Source organism: Pollicipes pollicipes, unplaced genomic scaffold (genome assembly GCF_011947565.3).
Source record: "Pollicipes pollicipes isolate AB1234 unplaced genomic scaffold, Ppol_2.1 Scaffold_6686;HRSCAF=7923_pilon_pilon_pilon, whole genome shotgun sequence".
Taxonomy (NCBI): Eukaryota; Metazoa; Arthropoda; class Thecostraca; order Pollicipedomorpha; family Pollicipedidae; genus Pollicipes; species Pollicipes pollicipes.
The window spans coordinates 6,967,467-6,980,038 of record NW_023596921.1 but is presented as its reverse complement, the minus strand read 5'-3'; the positions used below and the strand labels follow the sequence as shown (position 1 = coordinate 6,980,038).

The following is a 12,572-nucleotide window of genomic DNA, read 5'->3' as shown; positions in this document are numbered from 1 at the left end:
GTAGCTACCGAATGGAGTGCATTCGGTCTCCTGTTTTGCAATTAACATGTACTCGTTAAAGCGCCTTCGAACGCTGCGTTTTGTCTCGACAATGTAGGTGGTTTAGTTTTTTACACTGAGCGCCAATACTTACTCTTGGATCCTTTTGAAAGTGGTCCCATATATGACACCGTCTGATAATGCACATCTTACGGAAATCGATCGGACCGAAAAGTCTAATGCCTCCGGAGAGTCAGACCAGACCCAACACCCCGTCATCTGTCGGGTGACGGGGGTGTTGGGTTTGGTTGGGCTGAAGAGTCTCGGAGAATCAGAGACCATGCCAAACGCCTTATCATCCATCGGGTGACGGGGTGTTGGGGCTGGTCGGGCCCGGATAGTCGACGGACAGTTGTCACGCGCCGCATGACCGTGACTGTTCGGCCGGCGGCGGGCGTTACGACAGCTGTCCTGTCATCCCTCGGACACGGATTCAACACCATCGTTGAATCTAGTCTAACTCGGGCAGGCTGGAATGCAGCAGTAGTACGTGATACCCAGCGAGCCGCGGCGCAGCCTCGGTGGCCAGCTGATGACGGTCGACAGCGAGTATGACGGCTCCAGCTCGGGTGTCACCGACGGCATACCGCTGGCGTAGGCCACGTTGGCGGCAGCGCGGTGCCCTTGTGACTGTCGGCGTGCAGTTTGGTCAGCTGGTCCACCCATCCACCCATCAGCTCGTCCATCCGGCCATCCTAGGTCGACAGCACCGGGTCGGAAGTCGCGCCGCACGTACCGGTCGGACGGCGGTAGCGGCGGCAATGGCGGCGGCGGCGCCCGTGTGGCCGACGGCGTGTGTCTGGGCTAGCAGGTGGTCCACCGGGTCATGCTTGGTCAGAGGACCAGGTCGCTAGTCGCGACCACTTAGTTGACTTGACCTGGCCTGGTCAATTCGGGTGTGGACGGGCAGCACGGGAGATATGGTCAAGAAGTGGCCAGCCATGATGGTAGCACTCGTTAGCTATTGTGAGGCCTCCCCGTGGATGGGGATAATTATGACTCCAGAGGAAATATGGTCCAGGTGTGGAGTGGAACACGGAGAGGAGAGACCTAATTTGGGCGGGGGCGACATCCAGTGGCCGGTTCCAGCTGACGCGTTGGCGATCATTGCTGGTGGTGGTTGCTGGAAACCCGGCGTTCTCTGGGAGAAAAAACAAACCACCCGACCGACGACCCAGAAAAAAGACCCCTGACAAATAGAGTTAGAGCTAGAGCTAGAAAACAAAATGACCTTGAAGGCATACCACGAACCATTTTCGTCAATCATCGACATCTTGGCTGCTCCGTTGCAGCATGAAACCAGATAGTACTCGGTCTACCGCCTTTGCTATGGTAAGTGACGTCACATACACTCACAATGTAGCGAACTGAAACATCCATGGACTTCCCAATTTACGCACCTTGAATGTTGTTTACTGTGAGTCAGTATCCGGCTTACAGGTGCGCGTGGGGATTGTAATTGCATCGTCACCTGGTAGGTCATAGCCGGATTTTATTGAAATAAGATTATAATGTATTCATTTTCATGACACTTAAATACCTGAGAACAGAACACTGTCAGATTGTAGAACTGCTGCATCAATCGCCGCAGAGTATGACCCCATGGTCCAAGGGCTAAGGGATTGAAGGGCTAAGTTTTAAAATTACGTGAGAGATGTGTTACATGATGTGAAATAATGTGAACTATTTAAAGAATGCCAACATTATTACCTAAATATTGTATCAATTAGATTGCAAATGTGATACAAAATAATGTGGACTCCTTAAGAAATATCAGCAGCAGTGCCTACCTGCCACATAAACTGCATTGCGTGTGCCCAGATTGCTGCCCAGGTCCTATACAACAGTGCTAGTTCTTATCCTACCCATTCCTCTGCCTTGCCATGTTCTTTACACTGCCCTGTCACAGCTTTCCTCTGCTGTACCCTGTTCTGCATACTTTCCTGTCATCCACCATACATAACCTTACCCTGGCCTGTTGTGCCCCGTCCTGTGTTCTGTATGATAAGGTGCACCCTGTCCTCTGTCTGAACTTCTGTCATGTTTCTGTTCTGCCCTGCCTTGCTGTTTGACCTCTCACCCCCCCCCCCCCCCCATTTCTTTCCTCTGCTCTTTCACATCCTCTGTCTCTCTACGTGCCCTGCCATCTTTGCAGTCCTGTCACCTGATTTCTACTTTGTCTCTGGTTTACCCTGTGCTGCCCTTCCTCTCCTGTGAGTCATCCATGTCATCCAGTCATGTCACATGTTCTGATCTCTGTCCTCTGACCTGCATGGTATTGTGTTGCTATATGTTAGATGACTGCAATAATTAGGATGCTAGAGCATTCTATGTAATGATGTATGCAAACAGCTGACAAGAAGGCAGTGCATAGGAATCAGAATTGGGTTAACTATGCAGATATTTGACATGAAGTTTGTTTGGGTGGACTGACAAAGCATGGCAAGTTTTGCCATTTGTTGTAAAGCCAAATGGGATAAGCATAATAAGCAGTAGCAACTAATCCTTGATCTGCCCTGTGGCTCATGACCAGAGTCCGGTCCTGACTGCAGCATTAGTAGACAGCCAGAATCAAACAAATGTCTTCTGTTTCAGGCAGCTGAGATGAGAACAGCTAAATGAAACAAACATGGATTCCATTGATTTACTAGGTGAGACCTGTCAAGATACTGAGGTGAAGTGATATGAACATTTTTCCCAACACATGTCCCTTAACTTTTGTGGGAGAATGTCTCTTAAACCCAAGGCCATTTAAAAATAGTTACAGCACATTCCTGTTAGGCCTTGCTACTTCTGCATGATACTTGAGGTCCATGTCATCATAATTGTTTGAGTGCATTATTATTTCGCCAATGTGTGCTAATTGGCAAAATAATAAAAAAAAATGTGTGCATGAAGACAGCTGCATATGTGTGTCTATGAGTGCATGCATGTGTGTGTATTTGAATGCATGGTTGCTTGAGTGTATGATTGGATTGGTTATTTTTTATGAACATCTTGTCATTGCTATGTTCAGGGTTGTCTTGCCAAATGATGCTTGTTCATTATAAGCTCAGTATTCTGGAGTATACATACAACCAATTCCACATGACTCAATTGAAACAGCTGACTCCATCTCGACGTCTGTCCCGCGGGCGAGTGCCGCTGCCGCGCCAATGACGTCGCCATCCTTGACATTGCAGAGGAGGTGGGCTTCGGCGCGGCGGGCGGTGACGCGTCGGCGCCGGACCGCGACGGCTCCGACCTGACTGACACAGAGCCGGACGAGCTGGAGGACCACGCGGCCGGCGGCGGTACGGCGCGCACGCACGCGACGGTGCTGAGCTGGCGCGCTGCCGCTGGGGGCGGGGCGGGCAGTGCGCAGTCATAGGCTGGCAGCATTGTGGTGCACTCGGTCTGCGGCGTTTGGCAAGATTACCAAAAGACTGGTGCCTGTGACCCGGCTGTTCACGTGCTTGGTTTCCTATCTGTGGGTGTGATTGGCTGTTCCTGCGGCCGAACGCGGGCTGGGATGCAGCGAATGATCGATATCGACCGATCGAGACCGAAAGCTACTGCTCTGCCAAGCTGCTTACATTGTGCGGGGTTGATCTGGGGATGGTGGTGGCGCTGTTGGTTTGGAGTTCTAGGGTGTGTTGACTACATGAAGTCAGGCAGCTTCCGTCGATCCGGAGGTGGATGATGAGGGATTTTGAGATAACTGTGCCGCACCATGCTACATCCCGCCGCACCTACGCTCCAAGTGCTGGTGTGCCCTTGTCCTCATGATCGCCAGCTGTCCCCGTCGGACGGCACTGAAGAGCGGGGATCTCCAAAGTACACCGCACCACCTGCCACACTCCCTGCCCTGGCCTGGTCTGACGTGACCTGCCCTGCCCTGCCCTGCCCCGCCCTGACGTGACCTACGTCCGCCAACAGACGGTCCGCCGGTGGGCGTGGCGTGCGCGGCCGTGCCGCTGCCATGGGGCGCGCGCCGCGAGCGGCTCTGCTTCCCGGCCAGTGTGTTGATCGACGCCGACCTGCGGCCGGGGGAGTTCGTCATGCGCACGCTGTTCGCCGAGTTCACCGTGCAGGCCGAGCGCAAGATCGAAGCCGTCATGATGGAGCCGCTGGTGAGACGCCGGCTGCGACGAGCCGATGCTGGGGGTGCTGGTGAGACGCCGGATGCGAATGGCCGGTGCTGGGGGCGCTGATGAGACGCCGGCTGCGGCGGGCCGGTGCTGGTGTGACGCTCCCTGGCCACAGGAGCGACCACTGTCCAGTGTCCGCCTGGGATGGATGTGTTGTTACCGCTGACCCGACCGTGACGCTCCCTGGCCACAGGAGCGACCACTGTCCAGTGCCCGCCTGGGATGGGTCTGTTGTTACCGCTGACCCGACCGTGACGCCCCCGGCCACAGGAGCGACCACTGTCCGGTGCCCGCCTGGGATGGGTCTGTTGTTACCGCTGACCCGACCGTGGCGCTCCCGGCCGCAGGAGCGACCGCTCTCGAAGTCCCTGCAGCGCGGCGAGGACGCCCAGTTTGACCAGATGCTGTCGACGTTCGGCTCGGTGGCCGAGCACTGTCTGCCGTCGTTGCTGCGCACCCTGTTCGCCTGGTACGACCGGCAGGGTGTGGACGTGGCCGCCGAGCTACGGCCGGCACGCACCGACGCCAAGGGCAGGCTGTGAGTACCGGCGCGGCACCAGCGCTGGCGCGTGACGGAGCTGGCGTGGTGACCGGAGCTCCCCTCACGTGGCGTCGTGACGCACGCTCCCCTCGCGGAGGTGGCGTGGTGACGCACGCTCTCTCACGGAGGTGTCGTGGTGACGCACGCTCCCCTCACGGAGGTGACGTGGTGACGCACGCTCCCCTCACGAAGGTGACGTGGTGGCCCGAGCTCCCCTCACAGAGGTGACATGGTGACGCACGCTCCCCTTACGGAGGTGGCGTGGTGACGCACGCTCCCCTCACGGAGGTGACGTGGTGATCCACGCTCCCCTCACGGAGGTGGCGTGGTGACCCGAGCTCCCCTCACGTGGCGTGGTGACGCACGTTCCCCTCGCGGAGGTGACGTGGTGACGCACGCTCCCCTCACGAAGGTGGCGTGGTGACGCACGCTCTCTCACGGAGGTGACTGGTGACGCACGCTCCTCTCACGGAGGTGACATGGTGGCGCGCGCTGCCATCACGGAGGTGACGTGGTGAACCGAGCTCACTTCACGGAGGTAGCGTGGTGACGCACGCTCCCCTCACGGAGGTGACGTGGTGACGCACGCTCCCTCACGGAGGTGACGTGGTGACGTGGCGACGCACGCTGCCTCACGGGGGTGACGTGGTGACACACACCCTCACGGGGGTGCAGTGGCCCGTTTTTAGATGTTGCTTAGTTTTGACAGTACTGGAAGTGAACGACTTTTACGTGTCATACAGTTGACGTGCATTGATGGTAAACATATGCCGTCGTTGCTGATGAAAGGTGTCGTTCTGGCTAATCGAAAAGGTCGTTGCTGATGATTGTGACGAGGCACAATTACATGTAACATTCCAGACTGTTGCAATCATGGTCATTATATTACATAGATCGATGACTTCAAGTGCATATAATATTAAACAATATTTCACGTACAGCACCCTGCCAGGCCCGGGTAACGGTGCTCGCATGAAGAGGGATATAAACTTCTCTGCTACGCGGTGAAAAAGGTGCATGCGCATTTTGGCACCTTTCCAGAATCAAAATGAACAGAATCTGTGAATTTCATCAAATCCTCGACTTAATTAAGAATGTACAGCTGGTGAACGTGTGTGCGCATACCTCAAAGTAATACTTGCAGACATAATGTTTTGAGATGAAGTAAGATATTGTGAGGCAAAACTTTTACTGTTCTGGATTTTCACTTTTTTCGTATATTCTAGCACCCGTTCACCCTACCGAAATGTGATTTTGAAACGCTGAAATAATGAGTCGCGGGAAGGCGGGCCAAAATCGGCGACGACTTCGGCTTCCCGCAGCTCAGATCTTACTTCTTGATGTCATGCACTCGCACACAGGGGTCCATATGCCAGGCACATACATGATAAATTCACACGCACGCACGCACGCACGCACGCACGCACGCACTTACGCACGCATGCACGGTGAGTTGGGACTGTGCTGCATTTCCATAGCAGGCGGTTGGTGTCAACCACCTAGAATGGGGTGTGTATTTGGAAAATCTGTATTAAGGCCAGCGCGGCGGCGTCGACCCAGCGCAGCGTGCGGCCTGCGCTCTAACACGAGCCGGTGACGTGCCCCGACAGAGAGCCGACCACGGACCGACTGGAGCGGGAGCACCGCGAGGACCGCCGAGACCTGGCCGTCGAGTTCATCTTCTGTCTGGTGCTGATCGAGGTGCTGCGCCAGTTCTACCTGCACCCGGGCCACGAGGACCTGGTGCGCCACCTGGAGAACCTTGCCTTCCGACACTTCAAGTACCGCGAGAGGTACGGCGGCGCGTGGCGGCGGCGGGGTCAGCGCGATGATCACGAACATAAACGACGTGGTCACGAACATGAACAACATGGTTACTCAAGGGCATTTTTGTGTTTATACAACAAAGCTGCTCCATAAAGAGACTAGTTATGCGATAATTTTTTTTTTGTCTCACATCTACTGACTCGTGTTCAATTTTGCTTGTGTGGAGTTCATTCGAACTTTGTTACAGTATCTGAAACTGTTTTCTGGCTCTTAGGGGAAAAACCACAAATTTTAAAATCATGGCTTGTAGTGAGAACAAAATAACCCAGGTGAATTTGCACCGTGTTCACAGCTGGCATTGAAGAACATTATTTGGCAGCAGATCATAGTAAACACCATGCTCTAGCTGGTCTCAGTGATTGCCAAAGACCGTTGGAGGTTGGCTGCTTGCAATTCTTAAATTTTCTAGCTTCCTAAGTAAGTGCTTCCTTCCTAAGTCTATGCTCACACTTAGTGTATTTTTCGAAGCTATGGAGCTGATTGAAAGTTGTTGACAATTCTATTGTAAAGGTGTGAGTCTCAATTAAGGCTGATAGAAACCAATGCTTGACACGTGGTGCACCTCTTGAAAATTTCCCAGAGCACATTATGACAAATTTATGGTTGAAGTGTCATGCGAGCCACATATAACATAAATAGGAGCATCTGGGGCATAGTTAGTGCAGCTACATCCTAGCCAAGGTTCAATCTCTCTCACCTAAGGAAAAGATTCTGGGGCAATGTGATACTCACCTGGGCTTTTACTGACCTTGGGCTTTTACTGATCTAGATATACTTAATTTGGGACCAGGGGTGTGTGGTTTCCCATTTAGTTGGATGGGATGCTAGCCCCTCCCCCAACTTTAAGAAGAAACTTGGCCAAAATCAGGGAGAACATGGTTTGCACTATTTATTTGGGATGAAGAATTTCCGTGCTCACCCGCTCCTCAAAGTTATGTACAAAACTACACCATCTGGGACGTCAGGCTGCTGCGTGATCGGGGCCCGGAGGTCAATGCGGCAGGGGCGGAGGAATCATTTTTTTATGGAGCAAGCCAGCCGTACAAAGCGAGCATCGCTACATCTACTCACCGCCGTTGAGTCTGATACAATATTTTTCTACGTGTTTGACACTGAGCGGAACTGACATGATGCCTTTATCTAAACTACCACCCAACCGCCCGCAACGGCTTCTCACGCGGCTCCTCTCCAAGAAACGTCGGAAGGCTACATAAATGACGCGCGCGGAATCGCAGTCTTCAACGACAGACCCGCTGTAAGTTATTTATCGGTTTTGATGTTGCTTTTTAGGACCTTGATGGTTTTGGTAAGGTTATTCATCAGCAAAACCCGGCTCAAATAAAATACCTCAAAAAGCGCAAATAATTATATAAAAACAAAACCAAAAATTCTGCTCATTGGGGAACAATATTTATCTGCTTCGTGCCTTCGTGCCTCCATTGTGCCTCCTCTGCTTTAGCTTTATACTCAGATCATAAGTCTTTGGCAACGTTCTGTAGGTCGATAGAAAAATTCCATCCTTTTTGCTAATGCCCCTTCTATGCGTTTTCATTACGTATTCAGCTCGGATTTCTTGGTGTAGAATGTGCCTTCTCTGATGCCAAATCCTCCCCAAAAGCCGGCGACTCTGCGGAGCCGTGGATTTCCGCGTGCCCAAGCGAGTGTTTGGTATGGTGTTCACCATTATACCTTCTATACAGTCTCACCAATTTTTTCACCAATATGCAATCAAGTCATGGTATGTTCAGAGGCATATGTTAGTGCGACATCATGTACTTTCCGATCAATCTTTATTGTGTTACAATGATTTCCACGTGCAATCTAGAAACGTTGAACCGTGACACATACGAGATGTTCTCTTTTCTCTCGCTTCTCCATGGTCCGTCAAGAGACGTTATTGTTGTTCTGAGTGCGGGCTCGGGCCCGGCGTCTGAGCCCGTCGCTGTCGTTTGTGGACGGTAGGTGGGTTAAACATGTGCTGGTGAGCAGCATTGGAGCTGGGCACTGAGTGCATTGAAAGGAAAGATTATGTGTGATATGGTAGAGACATTCGGCTGGAACCCACAAGCAGTATCCCTCGTTTAGTCTTGTGGCTGTCACGCGATGCGGTCGAAGTTTCAGGAGCACCTTGCCTTCATCTCACATTGCTCACAGAGAACAGTTTTGATATCCATTCCAGTGTGTAGTCTTTCAAGTGTGTAAGTTTCAGACACTGCCTTGTTAGAACACGAAAATCGGTTGTTATTTGCGATGTGTTATATTCGGTTATATCCAAGGCCGCACATCGCTCACCACGTTACACAGTGTAAGCTTGATTTGAGTGAACTCAAATTTTCACACACGGATTCCCCGCTTATTTAGCGTAACGTTGATCCGCTCCGTAGTTGATTCAGACTCGCCCCGGAGTTTGGCACAATTTCGCATGCCTGTCGCAAAATTGCAGGCAATTGCAGTACCCGTGCTCGTGCTTTGAACAGTACCCGTGCTCGTTCTCCCGTCATGAACACCAATGTCAGCGCTGAAATGTCCCACAGCACGTCGGCCGGCCCCAACTCGTCGAACGTGAACATCATCGCGGACCTGTACGCCGAGGTGACGGGCGTGCTGGCTCAGTCTCGCATCCACTCGGTGCGCGCCCGCTTCATGCACGAGCTGCGCGAGCTGAACGCCAAGGAGAGCAGCCAGCAGACGACGCAGGGCATCATCGCCCTACTCATGGGCATGAAGTTCTTCAGGGTCAAGGTGAGTGGCCAGCCGGCCGCGCTGTGTGGGCAGAGGTCGGCGAGGCCTGCGCTGGGTCGGCTGCTCCTCTGGGTGGCCTGGTTCGCAGTAGAACACGAACCACGGATAGGAAACTTTGAGTGCGTGCATTCAACGGGGTTTAAGTGACGCTGGTTGCTGAGGTAACCTTTTTTAATGACGGACGCCCCTGTGATTTAGTTTCCGATAGACAAATTGTGTCACTGGTGGCTGGGGAGGTGTTAAGTCCTGCCACTTATACCCTGCCGTAGGACGAGCATGGTCAGCATAGGAAGGCTATCATTACCTCGCGCAGTGTTTGTAATGGACGGTGTTCACCAAGTTGGAGTCGTTACCGATTTAAGTAATCACATCCTCTTGTAGCACGGATTGTGCGGCGTTGATCCTTGAAGCACCAAAGACTAGCGGGTCGTGGCTGGCGCTCAGTTGCACACGCGCGTGTACCGCGCCTGAGGTTTGGCCTTGTTAGGGCACCTGCACATGCTGCTCCCAGTCGAGGCGTGTTCATCCCGTGCCGTGAAGAACGCGGGCGGCGAAGATCAATACCGTATCGCGACCCTTATTTTTTCGACCACGGCTTTTCCTTTTTTGAGCATCAGGTAAAAACAAGAAACACCAAAATGGACTAGGGGCTTAGGGTACACCAACATTATGGTCATTTTGACATTTATCGTTTTAGCTTTTATTCGTGCAGCGTTAGTGTGTGTCTGAGCCTGCCATCTGCACCCGCCCCTCAGATGGTTCCAATCGAAGAATTTGAGATCAGCTTCCAGTTCATGCAGGAGCTGTCGCAGTACTTCCTAGAGGTCAAGGACAAGGACATCAAGCACGCGCTGGCTGGCCTGTTCGTCGAGATCCTGGTACCCGTGGCAGCGGTGAGTGGACCGGCGCTGGGCCGTGGACACCCAGCTGGTGACAGCCGGTAACCTCAGCGTACCACCAGAAGTCTCCTGGCCCCGCGTCTAATCCCTCGCATGGGTGCCACAAGCCAGCAAATGCACCCATCTCGCAAAATAGGTATAAGCGTTCACAGCCGTTGTTTACTTCAGTCATGATTGATTGGGAGTTTTGGACTTAACCTGTTATTGACACAGCCCACGTAACGTGGAAGGAGCCATTAATGTGTGGGCAGCTGCTTGTCTTGGCATGGATCGCATACAGACGGAACAACAGACGCATCAACAGCCTGAACTCCGCCAAACACCTGGCGTGCCCCTTGCTATGTGCGAGCCGCCACGCGCTAAACGGCAGTGACCTGGTGGCCTCAAATACGTCATACGTGCGGCACGAGCACGCAAACACGCTACACTTGATGAGAGTGTGGTGAGTCGACTTGGTATCTGCTGTACTTTCTCGCTGCGCCCAAAGTACTGTCAGCATACTGCCCGAGAACAGGCCACCGCCTGTCTCAGTTACGGAGGTGTAAAACGAGCGGGACCACATCGCACGCACGCCGAGCTTTCATTTCGTAGACGGAAGGTGCGCTATGCACATGTCGACCTCCCTCCCACGCCCAAAACTTGGCCATCGTGGCTGGACGCGCCGTCGATCCGGCAGCGACCCGGGTCTCAGTGACTCCATGGCCCGGGCCAGCAGCTGCTGCGCTGCAATGACCCCATCCAGAACGATGCGCACGCCCAAGGGGTCTGCTGGACCGGCCTGCTGCCACGCGGCCGCCGTGGGTCGTAGATCACGTGGGCGCCTCGTCCGTTGTCAAACTGCTGGCGATATTTGGTCGTGGTACGAGGCAGCCGATACACGGGCGGATTTTTAGCGCGTAACGCGTCAGTTTAATCATACACGCACCGAAATGTTACAAGCCTGGGATGCGGGCCGGAACTGTGGGGATGATCTTCGTGAATGATAGATAAACTGATAACTGACAAGATCACTGTGTTGCAGTGCGTGAAGAACGAGGTGAACGTGCCGTGTCTGAAGACGTTCGTGGAGATGCTGTACACGCACACGCTGGACATGTGCACCAAGGGCAAGCACCGGCTGGCGATCTTCCCGTTGGTCACCTGCCTGCTCTGCGGTCTCCCAGAAGCAGTTCTTTCTCTCCAACTGGCACTACTTTCCTGGCCATGTGCCTCTCCAACCTGAAGAACAAGGACCCCCAAAATGTCGCGCGTGGCGCTAGGTGCGTTGTGCGGCCTCGCGGCGGACCCAGTGGGCGCTGAGACCCGGCTCTGCCTGACCCGGCAACTTCTCGAATGCTTGCCTGGGTCTCGGGTATCACTGGCTTTCGAGAACCCGTGGCTCGCACCTGCTGCATGCTGGCATACCACGGACAGTACCGGCTTATTCTAGCTTAGTCCGTGGCGGGCGATGAAATAGGGGCCATAGCGCCATGTCCACACGATGTTGAGAAAGGTCCACACTCGTAATAATGAAGAAGACATAGGCGGATAGGGTGGGAAGGGGATTGAACAGTTCGTTTGTGGCCATTAACTGGGGCCCATGGTCAACAGGCGGATATTGGAATAAGTAGGGGCTACACAGGTAATAGCCGATGATCGGGAGGCCGAAAGCATACATAGACGAACAACATACTGTTTTGTTAGTATTGTGGTTCTCGTTTCAAGGCTGGAAGCTCAATACCATAAGTACCGTCGCGGAACTCCCCAGTGTGTCCCTTTAGGCTGTGGGTCTTTATAATACCCTTCCGATGTATGAAATTGGTAAGTGTCTCGTGATAAGGTTGAAAGTTGGGTTTTACGGACTTCACTTCAGCTGCGGTCTCGCCCGCCGCCGGTAAGACGGCTGTTGGCTTTGCAGAGTCGCTGTACCGGCTGCTCTGGGTGTACATGATCCGGATCAAGTGCGAGAGCAACTCGGCCACGCAGAGTCGCCTGCAGTCCATCGTGAACTCACTCTTCCCGAAGGGCTCCAAGAACGTGGTGCCGCGTGACACACACCGCTCAACATCTTCGTCAAGATCATACAGTTCATAGCACAGGTGGGTCTCTCGACCGAGTGTCATGGCGATCTCGCGCTGGGTGTCGTCACTCCGGGTCAGACCCTGGCCCCAGGTGTTGGCCGTGGTTTCTTTGGGTTGCTTTGGCTAGGGGTTTGTGGGCCATCATCGACGAATTCGAAGATGTGGAGTTACGGGTGTTCTATAAAGTGGATTAGCTTTTGCGGAGCTGCCTTACTTCTTGGTTTGTTGTGAGCCGGGCTGCATTCCTCCGATATCAAGGCTAACTCCGGTCGTGAAACCCAAGCGACATTGTGCTCGGCTAGAGCTCCCATCCAGGACGGGACCACGAGGCCAA

General features: G+C 53.5%; 1 protein-coding gene and 1 long non-coding RNA gene across 2 annotated transcripts; both read left to right on the top strand.

Annotated features, from left to right (window-relative positions):
• Nucleotides 1-1,484: 1,484 nt before the first annotated feature.
• Nucleotides 1,485-3,258, top strand: LOC119108658 (uncharacterized). Its single transcript, XR_005095324.1, has 3 exons — nucleotides 1,485-1,513; nucleotides 2,635-2,690; nucleotides 3,222-3,258. It is a non-coding gene; the product is annotated as an uncharacterized LOC119108658 (long non-coding RNA).
• Nucleotides 3,259-3,295: 37 nt separating this feature from the next.
• Nucleotides 3,296-11,400, top strand: LOC119107377 (protein furry-like). Its single transcript, XM_037230811.1, has 7 exons — nucleotides 3,296-3,332; nucleotides 3,958-4,151; nucleotides 4,517-4,707; nucleotides 6,321-6,503; nucleotides 9,072-9,279; nucleotides 10,035-10,172; nucleotides 11,200-11,400. Exons 2-7 carry the CDS (start codon nucleotides 4,080-4,082, stop codon nucleotides 11,398-11,400), a joined length of 993 nt encoding a protein of 330 aa, XP_037086706.1. The 5' UTR covers nucleotides 3,296-3,332; nucleotides 3,958-4,079.
• The last annotated feature ends 1,172 nt before the right edge of the window (nucleotides 11,401-12,572 follow it).